Genomic DNA, 27,941 nt, shown 5'->3' with positions numbered 1-27,941 from the left:
CCTCTTTTTAAAGCTCTTCTGTTCTCTACCAAGAATAACAGAGTGCTCTCTTCATGCAAACAGCATACTCAGAAAAAAATTAATTTATTAATATCTATAGAAAAATACACTGCTTGGTTTAAATGTCCTTATGCTTGTAAGAAGAACATGGAGTTTCATCCATACTCTGCAAATTTTGAAGTGGTGGCAGGTGGAGAACAAATTGTCAGTATAAGAACATGGTTTTTTGCTTAGTGCCATCCTTCAAAGTTCAAATATATGAGTTGGTATCCCGGTGTTTCCGTTTCTTGCCACATTTACCAAAATGACTGAAGAAACAGAAAGGGAGAGGGGTATAAGGGTGAAAGAAGAAGGAAAAGATGTAGTCCAAGTTGCAGTCCAATCCACAGTACTGAAACATTTACTTGCTGCATGAAAATTTCCTCTTTCTTTAGTTCGTATATTGAAGCAGGCAAAAGTTGTTGATGCAGTATCCAAAGCTACTGCTTGGAACATGAATGTATAATGCTATCTCCTCAAGAATTAAGTCAAGGTGTAGATGTTCCCTGCATGCCTGCAGTGCAGTGAAGAGTCTGGCTTGCTGTGTGCCAGGGAAAGATGTGCCTGCAACTTTTCAGCTATAAATTCATCCTGTACATGACTTTTTAATGACTTCACAAATTGTGGAAGTGCTCCCATGATCAAGGGCCCTTCTTCACAGAATTGGGGTGGTGGTTGGTTTTCTTGTGCAGGGAGTTGTAGGCTGTATTTTGTGGTATCTCTCTTGTACACTATTTATTTCTGCTTCTAGAGGTGCATAGGACAACTTTGTGTCTCCATGAGAAAAATACAGATTCTATCCCCACACTTTTTTAAACAACCTGCCTCAATGGTACTGAAATTTTAAATCTATATTGAGGGAAATATACCACACTGACCTGACTAGGGAATTTACTTTGACATTTGTAAAACATCAATAATTTATGACAGCTGATAAAGTTGGAGAAGAACACCATCAGAAAACAGCACCTAAGTAAAAAGGAAGAAAATACGTATCATACCTTGAAAGCTGCTCCACATCCTCCACTGTCTCTGGTAAGGAGATACCCTTTGTCTCTGGTAAAAGCAATACTAGGATCCCACAGACAACTGCAAGAATACCTACAGTGAACATTGAAGAAATACAAAAGCAATAAGACAATTACTTTTCTTGTTTTCAGAGTTTATCCACTGAGGAAAGTTTATTCAGATTAAGGTTGAAGTGTGTCACGGCTTAACATTTTTGGAGCACAACAGCTATTTCTGATTACACTTGTAATGTTACATTAATCTCAACAAACACCTATATGCTACATTAACGTAACCTATTACAAAAAAACCAACCAAAAACTCTAAAGCTAGGGCCTCATTTGCAACCTGAATTGGCCCCAAAGAGAGATCTTAAAAGTCAAAAGCCTCAGGTAAGTGCACATGGGCAAGTGCATACAAAATGTGGTGGAACCAGGATGTTATTTCTCACATTGGATAAATCTGCTTTTCTTCAAGGGGCTCTATCTTGTAGATGCATCTGTGTTTCTTGTGACCACTGAGATTTTCCTGAATTACCCTCCTCACGTATCCATGACCTAAGTAGATTATATGATTCAGACTAAGAATTCATCCTTGGGAAAGAGCATTCAGATACAGAGCCAATTTGAAATAGTTCATCAGGAATACTTATTTTGGAATAATTTCCTGCGTAGATATAATTTAAATAAAGTAATAAATCAAAAATTGAAGGGCTGGAGCAAAAAGTAAAACGTTCCCTGACTCCTGCACAACCCTCCCTGATTTTCTCTGATTTTGCAGCTCTTTACTCAAGACAGAGGGTATTCATACATCCTTCAGCAGCTGCAGAATTTCGGAATTAGATAATGTGAACACTGCACTGCTATTTATCCCTAGTCTTGGGATAATGGTAATCTTTTAAAATATCTTGTGTCTTTCCATTTTTGTTTTCAGCTAAAGTTGTCATTAGCACCAATTTCCCTACTTATTTTGTGCTATTCCTTTTGCTTTCAATGCAGTCATGTATCTCCCAGAAGTCTGGTTTAGCCACGGATTCCTATTTCCTTGTGGGAATTAAGTAATTTTTTAATTTTTTTTCCACAGAATCACTCCACAGGGATAGTTTTTTTCTAAAATGCAACTGAGAAAAACAGTTTGCCAAGAATACGAAGTTATGGTTAATACAACATTCATAGTCATAACTGTATCTACCAAAAAACCCAAACCAAGTATTTTTTAAAGGACATCATTAACCTCTGCTCTTGGGAGACTAAGCTTACTTCTCTGTAATTACAGAACTTAGCTGTAAGGTTTCTCAGTCTTAAAGCACTTCACATAGCTTCTTTTATGCTGCTTCAGCCAAGTTACCCAAGCAGACCTGAGCAATTCCATGCCCTGCTATGAAATCACCCACACTTCACCCATTTGCCTTTCAGCCTCTTGCTCTAGGCATGAAGGTTGAGAGGAGCTGGTCCGAGTGGGAGATGAGGCCACACATTACAGTTTTGCCCTGAAAGCAAAGCTCTGTTAGGAGGAGGATATTTAAACTAAAAGTTGGTTTTAAATCAAATCTTACTGAAAATTATTAGAGGTAGCTCCAACCAAATGGCTGCTAATCGGAAAAGCAGGAATGGGGCTATGATCCCTCCTAGGTCACACAAACTCGAGCACAGGGAAACACCAAAGTTTCTGCAAAAGAAAAATAGTGCCAGACATTTGCAAGGTGCTACCAAACAGATGAACCAGCAGTTTAAGGAGCAGAACATAGACTTAGCTCCAAAATTTTTTTTCCAGTTTATGCCATCCACATTGAGCAGTGGCTATTCAGTTAGGAAAGTCTGGACAAAACCAAGTTTTACCAAACAGTGGTGAAACAAGGAATGAGGAAAAGCAGAGGGAGAAATTGAAAGATTCCTGGGAGCTTTCAACATACCTCAGCGTTGTAGGGTACAATTCAATGTTCACAAGATAGACAATTTCAAAAGCCATCGTGATGCCCAGTCTTCCCAGTGTGGCAACTGTCATTTTGAGCCATGGGATATCTATTTATTCAAAGAGAAACCCTGGTGAAGTGTGCTTTGCTGCACCAGCAGAGCATTTATGAGAGCTCCAGGCCCTGTCAGCAGAAGCTATATCACAGAAATGCTGGATCAGTGCAAATCAGAGTGAAAGGCCACAGCTGTAGATATTAATCTACGCTGGCATTTATTGTTTTCCAGCACCATGCAAGGCTGCTTAGGAGAACCAGAAATCACTTTTAGTTGATTGATTCAAGATGCTAGTGGGGCATAACAGCCTGTGTGGGAGAATGAACATTATAAGCTTCCATGACCACGTCCAAATTGTGCTCTGGAAAGGAGCATTTATTTATATAGGGATGTTACGCTGTGAGAAACTCTCTTGAGTCACCTCCCAAAGCCTTCTGGCCACAAAGAATCTACCTCTAAACGTGCATAGAATCATAGAATCATTTGGATTCTAAAAGACCTTTAAGATTATTGAGTCCAACCGCAAACCTAACTCTGCCAAGTCCATTACTAAAACATGTCCCTAAGTGCCACATCTACATGTCTTTTAAATACTTCCAGGATGCTATAGTAAAATAATTCTCCCTAGAGTAGGCCAACTAGAATAGGCCAACTACATTTTCTAATTCATCTAGCCATTTCTTAGTAGACACACTCCTAATAATGCTACTCCTGCCAGTCCTCTCCCTTCCCTCCCCTGATGCTTGACTTTGTACCTAACATGAACAGCCCAACGGCCTTATCCTGCCCTGGTAGCTCTGCCCAGCTTTCCCAGGTCTGCTTAAGCTTTGGTGTGCAGCCACTACCCTGTAGACGTCAGCAGGAAGCCCTTATACATCAGCAGGGAGTGCAAAAGTCACATCCACACCACAGGGCAGAGCCACCCCCCTGGCCATGTGTGACCCCTCAGCAGTCTGAGAGCCCTCTCTGGAGAGACAGTGTCCTCTGGAGCAGCATCACAAGGAATGCAATAAGCACTTCTGCAATGCCCTTGGGAGAGGACAGTTTCCTGTATGGTCTGACCACGACCAGACAGATGGGGAGGCAAATGAAAGAACAAGCCTGAAGTCAGCACGAAGGGGAGCTCTGCCACTGGAGGAGGCTCTGGCTGTGATTGTGTTTTCTCAGAACTTCAAGTGAAAGAACAAGAAAACATTTCAGTTTGTTCTGAAGCAAAAATTAGATGCTTAGGGTTATTTCCCTTCCAAAATAACCAAACAAACCCCCATCAAATTTCACCCCATGTTGCAAGACACTGAAAACTTCTGGTTTATGTTTCTATACTCTTCCCTTGTATTTGCCTTCAAAAACAGTACAGGGCCTTTATACACATTTTCTCTAAGACTACACCCAGCTGTTGCTCAGCACCCATCCAAGATACAGCCTTTACATGCCTCAGGGCAATCTATAAGCAAATGAGGTATGTTGTTCCGTGACTGCAGTGTTGTTGTATCACCAGACACTTTTATCTACAGTTTTGTGTGGCCTGATGTTCTCGCTTAAGAGGTATCAGAGAGAAGTCATTGACCTAAAGACCCTGACATTGGGAAGGGAATTACCTTCTGGCAAGAAGGCAGTGATGAGGCATGCAATTCCCGCCACAATGTTGCTTATTGCAAAGGGAAGGCGACGGCCGATACGATCAATTGTCACTAAAATTAGGAGAGCAGCAGGCAGCTCCACAGCTCCGGAGATGAAGAAGTCTAGGTAGATGTTTCCTCCAACAATTCCTAGGCGCATGACAAGCCCTTGGTAGATCAGGGCACTTGTGAACCTAAACAGCAAAGGGCAAAAAGTGTTGAGAGGCAAACAAATGACTGCAAGCAGCTGGAAAGACCCTAAATGTCACAAGTGATTTTTTCTTCAAAACCCATTGCCCTGGTAACAAACTGAACTGAGGTGGGCACTCACCAGGCATACATCAGGATGAGGGTGTTCCTTTTCATCCGGGGAGTCCTCACCAGGCTGAGAAAGGAGGGGTTGCTGACCTCCTCATTGTTAATAGTGATCTGAGGAGAAAAGCTAGCAGAGTCAGCTGTCAGGGGTCAGGCGGGCAGTGTGGCAGAGTTTCTATGTAAATATGGTGCTCAGCAATATTCAAGTCGAGCGAGCTAAGGTGCTGACGAGCCAGCTTTGCTGCTTTTAGCACTCTGTGCGCAGATATGGAGAAATAACTTATAACTGGACTTTGGGCTGTGGGCTTTCCTTAATGATGATCATGTAAAAATCAGGAAAAAAATCCCCAATCCTGACTTTAGAGTGGAACAATTATTTCCTTGATATAAACTGAGAGAAGCTGACCTGTCATTTCTTGGAATGCAATAGGCAGTTGTTGTCACTTCAGGGTCACTAGGAGCAGAGCTGCCTTCTGCCAGAGGTGAGAGAGAGGAGCAGACCATGGCAGGAACGGCAAAGCAATGGGCTGGGGGAAGCAGGAGAGAGAGGGTGAGCAGTGAGCAATGGGCTTGGGAACATGGCTGGTGGCACAGCTGGGCAGCAGGAAGAAAAGGATAGTGAGAGAAAGAGCAGATCTGTGAAGGCACTTGGGTGCTACAAAACATTCAACTGGTGAAATTCAGAGGGTCTTAAAATACACAAGCACTGTGCTGAACATGGCTTTTACCCTGGAAGAAAAAAATCCTGCAAAGTATGAATTAATGGTCCTCATACTGCCTACAAAGTATAGTGAATCTGTTTACAGCTTCCTCCAATACAGACACAATGAGGGAGTTGATGAAATGACCAATTAGAAGGTGTAACAATAACAGAAAAAGGCGGGATTTCACACAGCCTGTGTTTACAAGTTGGAGTTAATATTGCCATAGGATATAGTGAAGCAGAGATACATTAGCAGGGCCAAAAAGGGTTTAGGCACATTGATGGAGGCTGTTTAAACATTGATGGCCAGCAGATATTAATAGCGATGTCCAAGCCAGATGGTAGTCCTTTTATTCATATGTTCATTTGATGGGTGAGGAACATGAGCAAGAGAAGGTAGAAGTGGTTTCAGGCAGGAACAAACTGTGACACCGCCAAGAACTAACATCCGTCTCTGGGATTGCCATCAGCACTCAAATCAACTGTGGGAAACATAGCGTTAAGCCTGCTGAGTCCTTTCTAGGAGGATTTCAGGCAGCCTGGCTGCTTTGGCTCTCAGTTATTGTCCCCCTCCTGAGGAGGGCTAAGAGACCAGCAGGAGCCCAAGGAAACAACTCTGGATGGTGGGGAAACATGGGTGAAAGGATAGAGAAGCACATGGGAACATGCAGATCCATGATGAGGACACATGTAAAGCCACAGACACTGCCCAAGGTTCTTGTCAGCTCAGCCAGGGCTATGCCCAAATCTTTTGCTCTGTATTTGGTTTTCATATGATAAGGCAGCATAGATGTTTTTCAGTGAGATTTGGCTGGATGTATTTACACATGACTTTTTCATAACTGAGTGACACAAAACTTCGTAAGCAGACAGAGAAATCCCACATTTATTTGAACTTCCTTTCTACTCCCCCTTGCTGTTCTTCTGTAACCAAAGCCAGTTTTCTTTAAAGCACTACCACTTCTGCTGCATGCCAAAGACCTATGTGGGGCAGGCGGACGTTGCTGGGTTTCTGCACTGCTCTTGGACTGTCTCATGTCATGCTTATAAAGCTGCCATGACTGTGTTTATAAGAGCAGGTTGCCAGCCAGCAGTTTTGACTTTGTGCAAATATGGGTTTAGTTTTCCAAAGGACTAAAGATAAATCCAGCATGGAAGCTACCATATATTTTTATGAATTAATAAACTCATAATGACCCCAAACATGACTGAACATTTTTTTGTGGATGAAGAAAAAAATCACTGTGGAAAGTCGACTCTTTGGAGGGAAAAAAAATTCTTTTTTTGTTTTTTGAAGTCAAGAAGAGCTTTGCTATTCACAGTAGTGCAGTCAGGAATTCAATGACAGAGCCCATGTTTCTAAAGATAGACTATTCTGCTCCCTTAAGATGCAGGTCTTAGCTGTTTGCAGGCCAGTTTGGTCTGCTTTGGACAGAGACCAAGAAATAAAAAATGATCTTAAAAAAAAAAAAGAGTTTATAATTTACAATTAATTTAATGAGTTCTGGATGGAGCTGAACTGTACCAGTGTCGCAACTCACAGAGCAAAAGAAGCAAAAGTTTATCTGCTTTCATACAAAGGTCATCTGTGGTTTCTGCATGCCAATAAAAATGCAGTGCAATGCTGCTACATCCAGAGCCATGTAAGGGATTTTGCCAAGGAAATTGTTACAGATGTACTGGAAAATCTTAGCCAAAATTCATTGATGGATAATGCCTCTCACTTCTCCCTGTCCCTCCACACCTGCAGCGCTTTGCCTGAAATTCTGGGGTTGCTTCACAAAAGACAAGTCTGACGAGAGTTAATGTGAGAAATAAACTTGATCTGTGACCAATGTGCTTCCTGGAGATGGTCCCTTTCCTCTGGGCACAGCACCAAGGGTAAAAGACAGTGCTTATTGAAAAGGTCCCAGGAACAGATCCAGCATGAATCTGGGTGTGTGGAGGTTAATCCGCTGCAGCTGTGAGTGGCTCAGGGTCATGAGCAGGGACACTTCTGAAAAAAATAATTTAATATAACTTCAAACAAAAAGCAGGGAAAGGCACATCTCCATCCTGACATTACACTGTAAAAATGCTGATGTTTAGAGAGAGAAGCGGGTGCAGGAACACAGGGCTGAAAGCGGAGGGAGAACTGCAGCAGCAAAACCTTCCTGCTGCTTGACACCGGCCACGCTCAGCACTGGGTAGTGCTGACCAGGAGGGGGGAATCTCACCAGTGTATATGCCCAGCAAGGACAGTAATTGATAGAATCACAGAATAATAGAGTAGTTGATGTTGAAAGGGACCTTAAAGATCACCTAGTTCCAGTTCCCCTCTCTGGGCAGACTATGTTGCTCAAAGCCCTGTCCAACCTGGCCTTGAACACTACCAGGGATGGGACACAACTCCTCTGGCCAACATATTCCAGTGCCTCACTACCCTCATAGTAAAGAATATCTTCATAATATCTAATCTAAATCTACCCTCTTTCAGTTTAAAGCCATTTCCCCTTGTCCTGTCGCTACATGTTCTTCTAAAAAGTCCCTTTCCAGCATTCTTGCAGGCCCCCTTTAGGTACTGGAAGGCTGCTATAAGGTCTCCCCGGACCATTCTCTTCTCCAGGCTAAACAAGCCCAAATCCCTAAGCCTGTCTTCATGGGAAAGGTGCTCCAGCCCTCTGACCATCTTCGTGGCCCTCTTCTGGACTTGCTCCAATAGCTCCATGTCCTTCTTATGTTGAGGGCTCCAAAGCTGAACACAGTACTCATGAGAGTGGAGTAGAGGGGGAGAATCACCTCCACTGCTGCTTTTGATGCAGCCCAGCATATGGTTGGCTTTCTAGGATACAGGTGACAGTGCTGGGTCATGTTGAGCTTCTCATTAACTGACACTTCCAAGTCTTTCTCCTCGGGCTGCTCTGAATCTCTTCTCCGCCCAACCTGTAGCTGTGCCTGGGATTGCCCCGACCCAGGTGTAGGACCTTGCATTTTACTTTGTTGGACTTCACGAGGCTGGATTTGGCCCACCTCTCAAGCATGTCAAGGTCCCTCTGGATGGCATCCCTTCCCTCCAGCCTATCAACCGAACCACATAACTTAATGTCATTGGCAAACTTGCTGAGGGCATACTCTACCCCACTGTCCATGTTGCCAACAAAGATGTTAAACAGATGACTTCACAAAATCGTTAGTCCAGAGTCATATATTCTAAGAGACATAGTACAGGTTAGGGCCCAGCTTATCTGTGGAACTTGTTGGGTGAACTTTACTTTGACAGAACTGCCACTAACATATACTTAATGAAATGGAAAGATAACAGAATATTGGTATAAATCAATTGGCCATTTCTATACACCATCTGTTGCCACATACGTCTTCCTGTGTGTGCTTCTATTTTTATCACAGGAATGGTCCTGACTAAGCACAGCTACTTAGGCTGGATGGCTGATCTATGGGACCTTTTTCTCACCAGGTAAAAAAATCCTATGGATTTAGAAACAGCTATCTGCTGTTCCAGAAGAGTGCCGATAAGTACTGCCAAAAATTCATCCAGAATTATACTCCAGGACTTTGGTGAAGCAATTCCACTTTTTTGGATAAGCTGGGCTAAATTCTCAGGTTCTCTCTTGCTTAAGAAGAGCAATTAGAAAGACGTAGGTAAGATACCAAGCTGTGGGAACCCAAGTTGTCAACTACTGGTTAGAAAGCACACACATCGTGATGTTTCTTCCTGACAGGATGGGACATATCAGTGTCCTCCAGACACTGCCATTCCAAAGTCTTTGCTTTTAGTATCAGTGAAAATTTAGTTAGAAGTCACACGTAATACTTTTGCATATGTATAAAAATGAATGCATATGCATGTGTGTAGTCATAAAGGATATTATTGTGCACTGATAGACATATGTAGGTGATTTCTTTTCAATAAGAAAATTAGTTTCTTTCTGAAATACTTGTAATGCATTCAGTGTGCCAGCTGTGGGCTGCTGTGTACTAACAATTTGCAGCCATTTTCCTTAATTCAAATAATGATTCCTAACATTTCTATTGCTAGCATTTAGGCTCCAGACATGGTTTATTACAGAACAGGAACTTTGTCCACATCTCTTGTCACTGAAGCATATGGCCAATGCCATAGTGACTCAACACAGAAAAAGGCAAATGCTGCAATGACATGACAATGTCACTTGAAATGCATCAGTCCTTTCAGTTCCATCAAAGGACTGTAGTTCTAACATATATTGTTCTGTTTTGTAAATATTGATCTTGGACTGTGCTTCCCCTATTTGGAATTTTGGGGCACATTTTCCCCCTATTGGGACAGAAGCAAATTCATACTTAAATTCTGATTTCATCTTCCCTTTGAGCTGTAAAAGGAAGTTCTAGCAAAGGAACCATGAAAGTGGATCCTGCTGTCTCTGGTCACTCTGTCAGCTAAAATGTCAGCTGCTGTGAAATATCATTGGCCTTCAGGCTAATTTCCGCTATTTCCCACAAGTTTTTAAAGTAGGAGTGTTGCAAATGAAATACCTGATTCATTGTTTTGCAAACTTCTTTTGTCAGACCACGTCTTTCCAGACAGTTCACTTTGACCATCTTGCAATTAACAAAGTAGGTATGGGACTGACAATCTTGTTCTGGTGTGACACATCAAGAGTGTTGCCCATCACATAAAGAAAAAGCATTTTAGCAAAACTGAACCTTCAGAAGAGCAAGAAAGTTTAGAAAAAACCCTCTAGCTCAAACAGATGACAGTACCTCTGAGTAATGTGGCGAGAGATATTTCCCATTGTGTTTTGCAATGTTGTGCATGATTTTCAATGCTTTGTCTCCCTTTTTGCGTGTCAGGAGCCAACGTGGAGATTCAGGAACCACCCTGTAAGAACGCAGAATTCATAAATAGAGGTTTGGCCCTTTAACATTGTAAGTAAACTGAAGTCGTTTGCCTTTTGCCTGTGTTAATACACAACACACAGATTTTTCAGCCTTTGGGATACAGAAACTCTTTTGTGGACTGCTTTTCCCGTCAGTCTGCTGTAAAATATCTAATCTTTGTGGGCAGGAAAGAAGGAAATAGGCTATATCAATACGCCGCAAAGCTGGAAAATAAGAAATCTAACTGTTGTATTTGCACAATTGATGTCAAAAGTATGATTACTAACAGGTAAACAAGGTGCCTTGTTTGCAAGGAACAATGAAAGTCAGCACTAAACACATGTAGTACCAAGTACAGACAGATTGGGAAACATCTAGCTGCACCATTATAAGATAGACACACAAACAGATAAATCTATACATGTTTTATAAATTGAATATAAACCAATACCACCAATAGGTGTTTCAGTTTCTGCTGGCCTGAATTCACAATTTGAAAGTTCACAACAGGCAATGTTTAAGGAAACAATGTGCAAGAAGAGGGTACATGGATTAGTTTCTTTGGATCCAGCCCACAGGATGGCTGCAGTCCACCATGACATAGTGCTCTGCTTTCTTATTAGCTGTACTGCCCAATTCATGGAAGGACCTTTAGGGCAAGTTCAGGCTTGAACCGAATATATAATTAGAGGTAAAGGTGAGGTTCCATGGATGATGGGAAAAGCAGACATTGGTCAAGTTAACCAGGTAAACAGCCCCAGGCTAAGCAGGAGCAGAGTAGGATTCTGTGAAGGGCCAGCTGTAGCTTACAAGGGAGGCAAAATCTGGGCAGAAAAATGAAAGGAATTTATGTCTGCAATTCACTAAAAAGAATTTAAAATGCCAAAATCAACAATATGCAAATATCTTCTTCCTAACCTACAGCATCTTGCACACTGAAGACTTGGGACCACAGCAGGACTCTAAAGGTTCTTGAATAGCATCAGCAATGATGACAAGAGCAATGACTGCAACATTACCAGTAGTACAGCAGGAAGAGGAAGTTGGGCAGTGAAATGGCCAGCTGGATCCCTTGCCAGGTGGGAAGCAAGTATGCAATTCCAGGGAGAATCATAATTCCCAGCGTGAAGAATATCTGAATCACAATCCCAACAATCCGCTGGTCAGAACCAACAATCTCTGTCACTGAGCAGAGAGAAAGCCAAAATAAACAACACAGAAACAAAACTAACTTGAAAGAAAAATGTTAGTGGTGGAACATAAGGAAGGATAGTATTGCATCAGGTCACAAGTCTGTCTATCCCAGCATTTTGCCTTCAGAAGCGTAAGTATGTTACCAAGACTGTTCAGGGCAAGAGTAGGTGATACCCCCTAATCAGTTCACCCCCCATTCTTCAGCTAGAGGGATTTCTGACTGCATGTTCACTAATGAATTAAATAGGGCCAGAATGAAGAGTTGAGACTGTGTCATGATCACCCTTAGTGGTAAATTGTTAGCACTCTTCCATGCCACAGAGTAGAGGACCATCCAGGCAGGGGCTGCTCCCAGTAGTAATATGGACAAGACGACTGTGAGGAAGAGAGTTTAGCCATATCATGCTGGTTGCTCTGAGGGCAAAGGTATGGTTCACAGTTTGTTTTATTCACTAGAACAAACATAGCCTTTGTTAGTTTGTTTCTCATCCTTTGATGTATTTTTTTATTTTGTGAATGTGTCTAATCACTTCTGAAAGCCATGTAAGCCCATATTTCGGGCAATATCCCATGGCCATGACATCTATAGTGGAGACGAGCAATGGCTGAAGAAGTATCTCTTTTTTGTTTCAAAACTGTCACTACTACCTACCCTTCAAAGTAAAAGCAGAGGGCTTTACCTTGCTTTATAATACCCAGAAAACACTTTTTTCTCTTTTTTCTTTTTTAATTTTGCAAGTAATTTAATTTTAATTTTGCAAAAACACAATTTTGCAAGTAACAGTGGCTCATTTCAGCTGGCAACGCAGAGAGATATGACATCATTACCATTTTTATTGACTATTCATCATGTCTGCACGGCTCAGGGACAACCCTTGCCTAAAGGTAGCTGTTCAGCACTGGCCTGGGAAGAGCTGGGTTGTATGTAAAGGTTCTTGGGACAGCCTGTTGTGGTTCTGAAGCACATGTACTAATGGCAACCATTCTCCTGGTGCAACCAAACCAATAATCTGTATATGCCTCTTAAAAGATGTTAGGCTTGTAAATACTCTGAGAGATCCGGGACATAAGAGTAGATGCCTGAAGGGATTTAGAAGGAATCATTCCCTTCAATAATTAAGCACCTTTCTCAGGGCTGAGGTAATACACTGTCCTTCAGGACAGTGCTGTATCTCTGAACCTTTCCCTGAAGTCAGGAAGTTGATACGGACCTTGCAAACCATTTCTTTCTGTTAAAACTTGGCCATTTTAAAGCACATTTTGCTGGTTAGAGCACTTGCCAAAGTTTTAGGAGAAGATTTCAGTATAAAATTAGGCCATCTGCTTGGAAGTTAGAGGGAAACAGCTTCTCACCCTTTGCCTGGATCTTGGACCTGAGCTTTCAGCAGTGTAACCTTGCCTAGAAAACTGAGGTGCTTCTGGGCTTTAGATGCTGAGAACGGTAGATAGGTATGTTTGCACTTACATCACCACAGTGTATTCAGGTCTCACTGTAACTGTTTACATCTGATTGCAATTGTGCTCTCACTTATCTAAATTCCACAAGGAATTTAAAAATGTTGTCCCAGCCCCTATAGACTACAGTGATGGTACAATTTTTTGCCCTATATAATGGTGTTATCACCATTTTTTGAGTAGATTACTGAATGGCTAGTATCTGTAGTATGATGCTTTCCTCAATATCTTGTTTTTTCATGCTCCAGAGAGGAGTTACGTTTTCTGAACCTGGCAGTCCTTCAAGGTGCCACAACAATACGCCTGTCTCACGAAAAGTAAGCTTGCTACACAAGGAGCTTCACTGCTGGGCATGACAATGAGCTATCAAATAGTCTGGATCTTTCTTTGCTAGTTTGATGCTATTTATAAAAAAGCTTCCCTTCTTTTTTCCTTTTCAGGAAATCATAATCATAATACGGACGCTGGTGTCCTGCTGGCACTATGCAAAGCCTCCCAGCTAAAGAATGAAGAGCAGCCAACCAAGTGTCTGTCCTTCCAGTGAGAAAAAGCAGTTAACTCCTCTGGGCATCTGTGGAATATGTTCAGACTCTGCCAAAATTAACCATCTCCCTATCCGTGTATCCAGGCTTGCTCTGTAGATTTTGATCATCTTGGTGATTTTCTATGCAGTAAGAAAACCTCTGTATATACACATTCCACTCCTGAACCCCTTAATTATTTATGTTAATCCTCCCCTATCAGGCTCCACTGATGGGTACTAAAAGAGAGCTTGGACTGTTCTGAAGGACACATCACTCTTGTTAGTCTGCCCTCATGAATTACTTCTTCACTCTTCTCTGTGGGATCCTATGAGGTCAGGCAGTCATGTACACTGCTGCTCATTTCCATCCTATATCACTACTGAATATCAGAAAGGGCTTGCACTTGCTGCCCTTCTCAGAGGCCAACTCCCTACCAATAAATCTGCAGACCTCACGAGGTAAGGAAACCCTATACTATTTAGCTGCTAGAAAGGTCCCTAGTATGGTCTGGACAAAGGCCAGTGATTGCTTCCCCAGACATTCAGTTCAGGCATGAGCCCACATTATGGACAATGTCAAGTTACAATTTGCATGTAGGAACCTTGTCTCAGAGGACAAATCCATTAACTAGGATGGATTTGTGTTCTTCATTGTCTGCTGATCCCAGGGCCAGTGCTCTGTTGCCAAGAACAAAATATTATCCAGAGCACATGTAGCCAGACACGTTGTCCTCCAAAAATCCCTCACTTTTCCTAATGAGATAAGAAGAAAGATAACAGCTCTCACCAATCACGTAGCATGTAATCCAGGTTCCCTTGCTAAACATGCCTTGGAGAAAACGGAAGATCAGAAATACAGTAAAGTTTGGTGCGAACGCCACTATGACACCACATATGCCAACCCCGAGACAGGAGACCAGGTAGGTGAGGATTCTGCCATATCTGTTGAAAAGGGGAAAGAAAGTGAAAATTACACAAAGACACAAAGATGTGATTTTTTTTCCCAGGCATCTCATTTTAATGCTAGATCTGAAAGCATCTTTTTGAGACCAGTCTTGTTCCAAAGGGAGGCTGCCTGAAACTTTGTAGTGTTGGTCCTCGGGATATGGGACTCTATTCCCTGTGGTAGTTATCACTGCCTTTACATCACTGATTCTAAAACCGGTGATGTCCTCATTAGGTCCCCTTTTAGAAAACAGTTTGACTTTCTATTTCAAAACTATGGCCCATATGTTACAGTTCAGATTTTTTGATCCAGTTGAAATAAAGGAAACTTTTGTTGGGGATTTCTGTTTTCACAAATTAGTTTCCTAAGAGTAATTACAGCCAGCTCTGTGAACGTAAGTCATGTCTTCTTTAACTACTTTATGTGGTTTTCCAGTGATCTGTTTGGGCTTAGATTGTTTGTTTTCAAAGTCAAACGTATTCATTTTCCAGCAAAACCGTCATTATTAATAGGCATGCCCAAGGAAAGCTGTAATTCAGAAAAAAAAAAAAAAACAAAACCCAAACCAAAACCCAATAAAACCTGCTTGTAGTTTCATGGAAACTGTGTCCTTGGAACACAACTAGAATTTCCATTTTGATCTCTTCTCCATTGTTACTGCTGTTAGGTTATGAAGAAGAAACTGAAAAATTATGTCACTATCTACTTTGCCAGAAATTATTTGAAAGAACATTTGTTTGATCATTTTGTTCAAAAAGTTTCAAGAAAAGAATTTATACAGGACAAAAATTAGCGTATTTTCAGCCAAGTCCATCCTTTTCAGTGCTGTCAAGGAGACAAGAATCTAATGGCCTGGCTGTAGCACATTCCCCAGTGCTATCAATGTAAAACATTCATAGTTCTACAGTAGTCGTGCTTAGCACACAAGTACTCCTGTTTTAATAATTAGCTGTAATATCTCTACTCTTACACAGTCTTAAGGTGCTGGTATCACAACTGCCCAGCCAGACACTGAGCAGAGATATCTTAAGCTAGCCAGTGCCATGTCATCTTTTCCACCTTACTTTTTCCCCTATTTCTATATCCCTTGGAAAGATGAGGTTTTCCTTGCTAGTTCAAACTTTGTTATCTGACATGACATTCCAGATAATTCTGTAAATATTCCTGCCTACAAAGAAATCATACTTTAGTTATTATGACAATTATTACAGGTAGCAAATAAAACAGGCAGAATGAAAATGCTCTTCTATTGAAATCATCAGTGGTGCTCTCAGCCAATGCATAGGTTGACTACTGTTACTTATCAGCAAAAGCACAAATCCAGCTCCCTCCTTTAACCTAAGAGCAAGGTAGAGCTTGTGGAAGCTCCCCATTCCCGGGCTTTGAATATCAAACTTTGAGTTTGATACTCAAACCTGAGTATCACCTACGTCTTTTCTTTAGTATTCATACAGCTCTACCAGAGTTGAGGGCCAGCTGGAGGGCCCTATGGCCTTGGTGGTAAGTGTATGAGTCCAGTCTGTGAATGGATAGAGTTACCATACTGTGTCCCTTCCTTCTTTCCTCAAGTAGTTGCTTTCTTCATCAATAGCGCCTATTAAACATTCTTCAGTAAAAGAATTTTGAGTCCAGAAAACTCTTATGAATGCTTCCTTTTAATTTCTGTGTCCTTCTGCCCTTCCTGGGTCCAGATGTGCACAGAAAACATGAGAAATGGCAAGAAAAGCTCTTTTCATGACATTTTAAAGTCCAGACAGGATCAGTAAGCATGATGGCATGAAGTTTCCAGCCCAAAAGGAAGCGAAGATTACATTGGTTCATGTTGTTAACCCAGGCTGGGAAAGTTTATCCAAAGTGAATTAAACCTCCAAAGTGTTGACACATGGTTATTGCAGGTGACATTACAAGTAATTTCACCTCCAAACGAATCAAAGGACAGCAGTGCTTACACAGTACCTGTCTGCAGCGTAGCCCAGGGTGAAGGCACCAGCCAGAAACCCCAGATTGAGGATGGCCTGTGAGAGATCCAGCATCCAGGCATTGCCGCACACGAGGTTATACTGCGGGAACAAGGGAGAGGCATAAACACCCCAGGTGGCTCATTCATCATCCTCAGGGAAAAATGTTATAGAAACTGCATAGGGCCAAGGTGAGAGAAGAAAGGGAAGGGAAAGGAAAGAGGAAGGAGAAAGGGAAAGCAAAGTTCAAATATGCTTGTTTAACACCAAACACCAGTGGGCCAGAGAAGTGCAGCCATAGCAAGCACTCCTCAAGCTGTTGTGAAGATAAAGGGAGAACTCCTCCTTGCCAAAAGGATGCTATGTTTCATGCATCAGTTGTCCAGAATTGGAAAGCAAACTAGACTTTTGCAAACCAAACACAACACTGTTAAATATGTTGCCAAGGCAAAGCCATGACTTTAGTGCAGAATAAGAGTGCACAGCTACAGCCAATGAAAATATCAGTTTAGAAATGGTTTAATTATTTTTTCTTAGTGCCTTCTAGATAAAAAGACAAATATGTGGTATCTCAGGAAACTGAAAAGAGATCTCAGATCCATTTCAGACACATGGAGTACGTATTTTCTTGGTGTAGCTTCCCCAGATTTTCTATTCCTTATACTGCAGTAGCCATAACTCCCTAACACAATGTTATATTGGTGGATGTCTGAAGAATTTATTAACACAGATGGAGATGGTGACAGGTGGAGATAAAAGGAATGGGGAAGGGGATGAGAGGAAGGAAGACAAAGAGACTAGGATTTAAAACCAAAATGAAACTAAAGTAGTTACCCAGACAGCATGTCATTTGAAATTACTTTAGAGGTTCTTTGAGAATAAAGACATACCAACCTCTGCCTGCCAAGTTCTGCAGGCCTGCTGAAAGTCGGGAGGTTTCGATCCATGTCTTGGGTAACCTTAGGAACAATTCAACTTCAGGACCAAGGGAAGCCACAGACAATAGCAGCTGCCACCATTTCCCTAGAGATACCCTTTTGCTTCCAGGCATGAGCTGTAAGAAATCTTTTCATCGCTAAGAAGGCACTGGTTGCTGAAGCACACACACAGTGTGTCACATTCGTGCTCACCAGCACATGTACCACAGCACCAGGGCTCAAACACCATGCTTGGACAGGTGGCCACAGGGTGGGTTAGAGACAAGATTAACAGCCTCTTCTACCACTCACCATTCTCCAGACTCTGAAATTTAATGACATGAGCACGAGCTCCGTCTTAGCCATTTGCATGCTGTAATGCCCAGTGAGTATTGCGTGGGCCTGGGATTTCAGAGGTACCTACAGAAGGCACCTAGACTGGGATCGCACCAAACCTGAATCTGAACCCATAAATCTAAAGTACTAATCTTAAATGCTTATTTATGTACCTAAACAAGAAATTATTTCTTGTGATATTCTGAACTCCATGCACAGCACAGGTCTTTCACTCCCCTTGCCTGTCTCACCACATAGCCACACTCTGCCCTGTGGGTTTTTGGTCAGACCAGTGGCAGCAGAAGAGACCTCAGGCTCTGCTGTGTGGGTGACAGCTCTAGTGAGAGCTCAGAGCCTGATGCCATGGGCCATTCTACAAAATGCTCAGTTATTTCATGCATTTTCCTACTGGTGGCTTCAGAGCTGGCTGTGATGTGCTGGTTTTTCCCAGACATTTACAGCAATGGAGTGTGACAGAGGTCAGCTTCAACCTGCATCTGTGCTCCAGCTTTGAACGCTGTTTAACACTAACCTTCACGTCATTATTTTCTGCTTCCAGCACATGCTTGTGGAGTAACCCTGGGAGCACCATTCCCCAGAGAGGCAGAAAGGAGCCCTCACACCTCTCCCCTAGCAGTCGCCAGGAATAACAGAGAGGTCTAGCTTGTGGTCTGCAGAGGGAGTTTTCTCCCAGTGAAGGTTAAGATGGCTCAGCACCTCACAACTGGCTTGGCTCCTTGAAAGATCAAAACCTTGGAGAGAAGTATCAGGCTGATTGATGGATCAGCAGGGAGGGCTTCATACAGGACTCAGTTTAAGAGTCCTTCACAGAATTGCCTGAATCAGAGAGAAAACCATCCTCCAACACTTGCAATTGCTCCTGAAGAGCAAAAGATGGTCATGAGAGACCATGCCCTCTCATAAGACAAAACAGCCAAAGAGAGAATGGGGAAGGGAGTAAGAGCATTACTGACTCACCAGAAACAACAATAAATTAGTGTGAGAACAAAATTAAGAAGTGCATGTAATAAGAAAAGTGTTAAAGCAATGTCAAAATGAGATGATGCTTACACAGACATAAAATCCATAAATAAAACTACTGTAGACCACTTAAAATCCACTTGCCCATAATTTCAGTCATTGATTTCAGAGACCAAGCCCCCGATTTCTAACATCTATAAAATGCATTGGGATTACTGCTCTCCCTGAGCCAACACACCAGGTTTACCAGGATCCATGAGGCTATCCTGGCAACCCAAGTGATAGCAAAGGGAACAACATCACAGCTGCTCCCTGGGAGGAGAGGTGTGCTTCCTGCCTTGTGATAGCCTGGCACGCTCGGTTCACTGCAGAACCACTCTGTTGGGAAATGCACCTACCTTTTGAGGAGCAGAGGGAAAGCCACACCGGTAGCTTGGGAGCTCAGCATCCAGGGTGGTGGTGGAGTCATGTCCAGAGGGACCAGCCCCAGTGCCCGCCACAGGCACTAGCTTTCAAGGTTTATATGTTTGATACTTTTTCAAAGGGTATATTTATTTGTTAAATAATTTGATCCCTCTTTACTGTAATCACGTAATGAATAAGCTGTCATGAAGGAGGGCAAGAGAATGAACACATGCCAAAAAGAGGAAGGAGGAAATATCTTTACCAGAGAGGAGTCTTTCATCTGAACAGCAATTTCAGATTATTCAGGCAGCAATTGAAACATAGTCAAATATTTTAAATATTCCAGGAAATAAGAAAACACAGAAAACTTCTAAGAAACTCTTAAGCTCTTTGTGAAGAGATTAGTGGCAGAACACTAACTGTACTCTCCTAAGTTAGTCCTGCGCTTTGTTATTTTCCAAGTGTTTAAACTACTTCTGGTACAGATAAGCTTTCTCAGACCTTTTCTGTTTGCTTGACATAGCATCTAGCATTTAAGTCATCACCCTGCTAATGTCTTGCTTTTCGTCTGCAAACATAACCTTTAGAGGGGAATGTAACCTTTAAAAGAAAATTGTACACCCTCCAGAGACCTGTTTTTGATCCAAACTCCCTGTCAGACCCACAGCACCACTGCAGCTGTGACCTGGTTTGGTTGTGCCTGATAGTTATCCCCATAAGCATCACGTGGAGGAAATGCATCTCCATCTGTTTACCCAGGATCTCAGCCTGTCTCCACTTAGCTGGTAGAACTCCTATTTGACACTACCCCAAAACATCTCCCATATCCCTTGCTAGCAGCCCCCATAAAAGGGAGTGGAGTGGTGCTTCCTGTCTTTTTCTCAACGGTCATATGTCCATCCGTGCATGGGCTGATGTTTACATTCCTACCATACAGGCTGTTCCTATGCCCAGGCAGATGTTGCCCATGTTGTGAGGAGCTCACTGACCAGGAGCGCTTCCATGCAAGTATCTGGCGGCATGAGGGATCAGTAACCATCTCCCACTGTGACTAGCAGGAGATCTCATTCCCTGAAAGTATACGTTCTTCTCATTACATACAAAAAAAATGCCAGCATATGGTCTTTAAATGTCACAGACTACCCTCCTGGGATCCCACTTGGTTTCCAAATTTGTTAGCATTGAGAATCAAAAACTCTAGGGCTCGCTATCTGTCTAGACCTCAGCTGCCTGACTTTGGTTTTCTCTGGTTTCTTCCTGAACATTACACTTTAGCACCTCCAGAGAAGACCTATAGCTCACATCAATTGAAAATAAGCTGTGGAAGAGATGTGAGACCAGTGGCTCATTGCTGAGCATCACACGACATCAGCAAGCTGGGACCCAGCTGAAACTTCCCTTCAGAAGCATCACCTCTCTGTCTGCAAAAGCACACCCACGGTGCTGCAAAATTTGGGGCGTATTCTGGAGAAACATGTAGGAGACATTGGAGTGAGGAGAGCTTAACGTCCTGTCCTGCATTTGTAGGTACCTGTCTGCAACCAGTGTCCTTGCAGTGTATATGTATGCAACAAAGTAAACATTTCTGCTTTTGCTTGAATAATCTCACTCAGGTCAACACAGCAGAAAGGGAATGTCACCATGCCCTGGGTTCAGTCCCCTTTTCTCCATAGACTTGAAATTTAATTGCTAAAACATTTACTGAAATGTAAGAAGGATATGGAAAAGGAAAAGAAAGCCTTAGGGGTTTTTGCCCCCGATCCTAAGCCTATCTGCTGACCTGTACAGCACTGGCTATACGTACACCCTGTTAAAACCTAGCTAGCCAGCTCCTAATTGTAATCACCAAGTGGATGAACTAGCTCAGCTGGTTAGCTGAGCTAAGGGCTCATCCTCTTCCTCAGCATTGCCACGCTCCCAGCTAAGCCTTTCACTGCACAAGTGCATGCACTCAGCACAACCCTGCAACTCATCTCTGCATTCACCGCCACACTCGCCTGCATGATTTGTAGCCACTGTATGCAAAAAGCATTGTGTGCCTGAACACAACCACCTTCCATTTAGGGGACTGACTAAAAAAAGGTTGTGCTGCCCAAACTGATAAACAATCCACATCTGCCCTCCTTTCCTCTTAGCCTTGGCAATGAGCTGCCATCCTGAGCAGAAGTGAGGTGTTGCCAGGAAAGATGGGCAGCAGGAAACATCTTCTTCAGGACATCCCCCTCTATAGTGCCCTTAACAACTGCAGAAAATCAGTCGTTTCCACCCTGCAGCCTTGTAGTACAGGCAGCCATACATCCCTGCTTGGAAATACATCCCTGTGATGAACATTTACTACCTGCTAGAGGCTCAGACATCGCTGTGAAATCCCAGTGCAGTTACAGTTAGTAATGGTGGGGCTGGGAGGAGCTGCATTGGTGCACTTTGCCGATCTCTAAAGCAGCAGCAAAACACCTGAGTGAGGTCTCTCTGGGGGAACAAAATGGTTTTGTACTGGTTCCCTGTAGTTCATTAATGTACTAATCATTATAGAAAGGAGTGGGAACTGCTGAGATGGGAACAGAAGAAATGATTGTACATGACTGATGACTGGAAAACACAGGGGCTGTGGCAACTTCTCTTTTCTTTATACCTTTGGCAGAAGGCAAACATTTTCCGTTTTGGTCTAACTTGCAGACTAACCGCAAACTTGTAAATCCTGGACCGTGAGAGGCCTTTGTACACTGAGGAAGTCCCAAAGCACTTCAGCCCACCTATTCCTGTAGAAATGCGTTGCTTTAAATGACAACATGTTATTAAAAGCTCCTCAAAACGCAGCAACTTTGAGTAGGAATTTGGTATCACTTTACTGCCTCTTACAATTAATTTCAAAATGATGGATAAAACTCTTTGGTCAATGAAGACATCTGCAGTGATTCTTCAACCCGACTACAACAGCACATTTAGAGCCCACACCCAAGTTTTAAGCGACATTCATACAAGTGGTCAAACAGAGGCTGGTTTACCCTTTTGCTCCCAGTAACAAAGGGGAGAAACCCCCTTCAGGAGCTGTCTTAAAAGCAATAAATAAAACCAAGGCCTGAACCCACAGCCAGTACTACCTGGCTTAATGGCAGTGACTGGCATAATCCATTCAAGAAACTGCTCCAGTGCCTTTCACGTGGGGAAAGCTTAGCTAGATCATCATAAGAAATTCAGCAATTGCTGCTCCCTCTGCTCCTCTGTCCGCCTTTTCCCTTTCCTTCCACTACTTAGTATTAATCCCACCATGACGGTTGAAATAAGACTAGGTCCTGCCATGCCAATGACAATAATCACACTAGATCAACACTTTGAGGATGAATTACGCAGTTTATTGCCTTGGAGGAGGACAGCAAAAGGACCAGCTGTGCTTTATCCACCCTGAGCTTGACAGACATGTCATCTCCTGCTCTGAGGGACTGTAAAAGCTGCAAGACAAACATTGCTTTGCTTACGGGCTTCTCTGCAAATGCTGGTTGACTGTTATTTTCTGAGACAGCTGGCAAGCAAAGGAGTAGGAAGATTTATTCCCAGCAGGTGCAATAGGATATGTTCAGATGATCATTTATCCACGTCAGACCTCACACTTTGGCAATAAATTGTTGCCAGGTCTTGAAATGACATCATGTATGGCGTGGAGACTTGCTGCAGACAGGGCATACTGGAATCACTCCCTTCTGCTGAACTCCTGCCAACGAAGGCCGCTAATAAGCCTAAAATATGCCAGCTGTGCTGTAGCTGCTGCTGACCGTGTAGACTTCCCTCTTCCTTTCATCCACCACCACAGACCATTCAGCCCGCAGGTGCGATTGTACTTCATGCACATGCCTCTAGGAGTCATCACCGCCAAAAATGTCTGAATAAAATTACTATTGCTTTGCAAAATATCACCAGCCACCCTTTCACAGAATGCTAGACTTTCTCTGCTGAGATGACAGTACATGATGCCAAGGCCCAGTTAAGGGCCAGTGACTTGTCCTCTGCACAGTTTCCTGGGTATGTTAGGTTTATTGACTTCCCTGTATCCTGGGTACATGTGTCCCACTCCCGACTCACCTGGCAGGAGATGGCTGGCAACACGCTTCCTACTTCGAGTGTTATGGAGTGCAGGGAGAGACCTGGGCTCCCTTCCAGACCCCCAGGCTAGAGCATGAAGCTGTGCCCTCCCTGGTCCACTGCAGCCCCCCAGCACCCCTCTGCTGCACAGAAATGCCATCCTTTCCTGCCTCCTCCCCCTGTACAAGGTGCTGTTGCCACCAGCCTTCCCTCTGGAGAAGCACTGGCCACCTGCTACGACCAGCATCATTTCAGACGGCATCAGCTGGCAGGAGCCAAGGATGGATTTAGCTCGGTGATTACCCGCTCAGCCTCTCTCTCCAAGCAAAACCTGAGAAGCCACTGCATTCCCGTCTGCCCACTGACGCACACAGCCACCTCTTCCAGTTTCACAGGGAGCTGTGCAAGGCCTGCTCAATTAAACAGGGGCAGATTGCATGGGCCAAACTCCCCTGCGCAGATCTACCACCTGCGACACCATTGCGTCGGAGGGGATGCTGCCAAGGTTTATGCATAGCGCAGGACTTTGCTGATATCTCCAAGCCTTGACATCATCCCAGCTCCAGTTTGCCCAACTCTAATTCAGGCACCAGCGTGCTGGGGGGTGTGTGCAGCACCAGTGGACAACCCTTTCTCTGATCTGGATTGCCCTCATGGAAAAAGCTGACCTAAAGCAATGGAGCACAGAGACCCTTAGACATGTCACTGCAGAATTAGCAACCTCTTCTCAGAGCTTTTTAGGCATCAGAAGAAGATTTTAAAAGGGAATCTTTAGCACCTGTCACTAGATCGAGCTAACTGCCTTTGCCAGTTGTTGCTCCTGGGATGACTTCTTAATAGATTTCACTCTTCTCAAATGCTGAAGGAGGAAAGCCCTGGTACGTTCTCCCAGCACCCCACTGTACCTCAGCATTGAGATTCAGGAGTCCCGCAGCAGCAGGCAGGTGATGCAGCAGGCACCCCATGTACTGCCTGCAAAGCAGTGGGTGCTTTTTATCAGTTTGCATTCCCTTTTTTTCCTCTGCTTCATTCTACTGATGTTACTGTACATCTACTTCACAGAAGATATTTGGGATGACGGAGTGGCCAGTGAGCAACATTCTCCAGTCATGCACAAACCAGAGCAGTGAAGTCAGGTACTGCAATACCATTCATTTCACAACTCCTCATAAATCAATCCCTCCAGCCATATGATTTAGCTTCTTTCAGGTGCTAAGCACTGATTGCAATAGCCTGTGGTTTGGCTGCCAGACCTGCTCTGTGATATGACATCTTTTCCCAGTGAAGGCTTTACATTCCTGCATTTGCCTTCTGCCTCCTCTGCCATACTGTAAATCCACACTAAGTCTGTGTTTGCCATAGGCCTGGAAGAACTTCTTCAGTACCCTGACTTTTTTTTTGTCCCCCTTCTCTCTCTTTCTCCTTGAACATGTGTCCTTCAGATTGTCGTGTAACTCATCCTTTTAACTTTATCTCCCTGCTCACTTCCACTGTTGATTCAGCCAGACATAAAGTGCCAGAAATCTTACGTAGTTCAAAGAAACAGAAACATGAAGTATTTACAAGTAGACACATGAGAAAAGACATCTTTGGTGAGCCGATTAAATGGAGCACAAATCTGCTTAAATCGAATCATGATTTGTTGGAGCGTCAGCTGAGTGATAGGAGACTAAAATAAACCTGGGATTTAAATAATCTTTGCTGGACATACAACACACTAATAAGATATCAAACTCCCTTTAATAGCTGATCTCCAAGCAATTGAGCCAGGATGTGCATGCCACAAGCTTCCTTTTTAGATGAAGAAACTGAGCCTCGTGGGATGTGGTTTATCCAACAAATGTTGCAGAACTGGGAACAGAACATAAGTGCCACAGGTCACAGGCCAGCACCCTCCATCTGAGGTGCCAGCAAAAGTCCTGTTAGGAGCCGCAGTGACACTGGTGATGGGACCTGCTGCCCCGGCACAGGGAATGACAGACGATCCCAGCCTGTTGCTACTTGCATACTGTTACTGCCTGCTTTTCCCAGTGTGCACCTTTAGGATCACAGATGGGAAGTGCTTCCCCAAGCATTCCTTCATCCCTCCTCCATCCCCTGGTCCTGGAGGGTCTCCCCAGGAGAAGAGACGAAGAAGGTGCAGATAGATGAGGTGTTTGCCAGAGAACATTGAACCTTTCACTCCTGTTTACTGCTGCAACACAAACACTGGTTTTGTTTTCTCTTAGCTGTATCCAGTGGCTCAGCACTGCTGGAAAATCACAGTGGTTCTGCTAGATACACAAACTGCTGCCATAATCGGACTCTGAGCACTATCTTACGGACACAACCTACATGCATTCACCTTCAGCAAGGATGAAGGGGGAAAAAAGAGTAACAAAAGAAAAGGAATCTCTCTAGTTATATTTTTGAGCTCTGAGGGGAGCAGCTAGCACAGACTGCCCAGGTAAAAGACACCATGATCTAACTCCTTGCAGTCCCACAGCAGAAGTACCTTGGAGATAGCAGTGTAATCTTCCCACCACAGCTACCTCACACAGTTCGCTCTGGAGCCACAATGCAGTTCTCAGGCAACATTCGTCCTCCTGCCCATCCAGCCTTGGCTGCCACTTCCAGCATGGGCAGAGATACACCATTCCCAGGGACCAAAGTCTGACACCAGCTCCCTGCTTGTTAATTACAGCCCTCTGAGCAGCTTTGATTTCTCTTATCACACACAAAACTACTTCTCACCTTTGCTCTAGGGCCAGCCAGGTGCTCTGATTTATCTTCTCCTGAGCAGAGATCCTGGCTATAGCTGCTCAGGTCAGATGTGGTGCTCAGGGCACAAAGCTAATGCTCTGTTGTGTCAGAAGCCTGTGAGCAGATCCAGTGGTCCCAGCTGGATGGGGGAGCGATGGTGAATTGAAAGGTTCATATAGGCACCACTTTTCAGTTCAGTGTTTACTCAGGGCTTTGCTTGCTGTGCCCTGCTCCGTGTTTCGGAGAGCACACCTCCAGTGCAAGCACCCAGCTAAAAAACACAGTGGGAGGCTCATAAGACAGGCAGGAGCCAAAGCCCATGGCTATGTTGCAAGCTTTGTGGAGCACTGTGATGATTTCCTAGCCAACCTCTCTAAGCACACTTCGTATTTTTCATCACTGCATTGGTGACTGTTACTGTTGGGATGACCTTAGAATACACACTTCAAGTGTGCAAACTGTATGCTGAAGCCAGACCACAGCACATCCACAGCATGATTACGTATTACACAGAGGATCTCCTAGGAAGGCATCCTAAATGGTCTTTCTCAGGCTTATTAAAAAGGTACTACATTTGCCAGCACTTTACCATTACTGGTAATAGTCTGTGGTTCTCTGACACTGACATTTCAGGAAAAGCTGAATAATGAATAATGAATAATGTGTGTTTGTTTTTTTTCTTTAGTAAACACAATCATTTCTGCTAACTCCTGCCAGATCTCAGAAAGGCAGTCTACCACCAGGTTTTTTTACTACCTGCAGACTTAAACGTTCAGTACAGGAAACAGAGAATGGAAAATATACAGTTATCCAGATCAGCAAGTGGTATAAGTCAGCTACACTTGGAGTTTATATCACCAAAGTTGCTGGCCCAAAACTGAGCACCAGAAGCCTCAGCTACAAGCACTTAACTCTTTATTTTAATCTGACATTCCTCTAGTGACAGAGAAACTTGTGTGGGGTGTTTGGCTTTGCGTGGGATGCTTAGCTTTGCAGAGTCACCCTTCAGATCAGCACACCTTTCCCTAAAAGCTTGATGCTGACACTTGATCATTCTCATTGTCCTGACTTGCTTGTGACTCAAAACAAAACAAATCCAGAAAGGAAAACCAGCCACCAGAACAACGACCCTTGTAGGAGCAATACCATTTTACTGCCGCAATCCCGCACCAGGATGGAAGCACTGATTAGAAAACGGGGATTTTCCTTACCTCACTAATGATGGATGAGTGGGGCTGTTTGTACACCCAGTTATCATGGCACGTGGTAAGCGACAGGTAGCCCGTGCTGCCGTTGCCATAGTGGGCAAGCGGGCTGGTGCAGCTGATGGGGGTGTCCCACACGACATCCAGCCTCTCGCACTCCCCGCTGGAGGACCTGTTCCCCAGGCGCAGGGGCAGTACTGTGAAGTTTCGTTCCTCTTCCAGCGTCCAGCCACATAGCTCACTTTGTTCAGCTGCCCCAGGGATCCTGCACCAGTAGCTGCCTGGTGCTTGCCCAAGGAAAACCACGCTGACAAACAGGAAAGAAAAAGTTATGCCTGTCTGGCAAAGGAGGAAAAAGACCCTCTTCTGAAATCTTCCAAATTCCCCAGCTTCCTTCAAAACCTCATCAAAACTTGGCATTATGTCAGGCAGTCTGTCCACTTGCAGCACCCCAAGAGATGGCAGAGTTTGCTTTCACACTGGGCATCAATTGCTGGCACTTCCTATAACAGTGCCTGCCTCGCCTCCCCTCGCTCCTCTCTTCTCACGTGTGTGCACACACACAGAGGCGCACTGGTGTGCAATGCTGCCAGTAGCATGAGTGGAGGCAGGACAGGGCAAAGCTGCGGGCAGGCGTGCAAGCGCGCACCCAAGCGCACACACAGAGAGTCAGGGCATGCCAAGTGGCGTGGGG

The 27,941-nt window shown here is 43.8% G+C and overlaps 1 protein-coding gene across 1 annotated transcript; it reads right to left on the bottom strand.

Annotated features, from left to right (window-relative positions):
• Positions 1–62: 62 nt before the first annotated feature.
• On the bottom strand, positions 63–27,941 carry LOC115613681 (solute carrier family 22 member 3-like). The gene is made up of 11 exons (XM_030499502.1): positions 27,254–27,941; positions 16,583–16,686; positions 14,468–14,622; positions 11,528–11,693; positions 10,392–10,509; positions 4,965–5,062; positions 4,613–4,827; positions 2,960–3,068; positions 2,603–2,715; positions 1,041–1,140; positions 63–308 (listed from the first exon to the last, which is right to left on the bottom strand). Exons 1-11 carry the CDS (start codon positions 27,665–27,667, stop codon positions 251–253), a joined length of 1,650 nt encoding a protein of 549 aa, XP_030355362.1. The 5' UTR covers positions 27,668–27,941; the 3' UTR covers positions 63–250.

This window comes from Strigops habroptila, chromosome 10 (assembly GCF_004027225.2).
Source record: "Strigops habroptila isolate Jane chromosome 10, bStrHab1.2.pri, whole genome shotgun sequence".
Lineage (NCBI taxonomy): Eukaryota > Metazoa > Chordata > Aves > Psittaciformes > Psittacidae > Strigops > Strigops habroptila.
The sequence above is the reverse complement of the archived record's forward strand: the minus strand, read 5'-3'. Positions and strand labels throughout refer to the sequence as shown.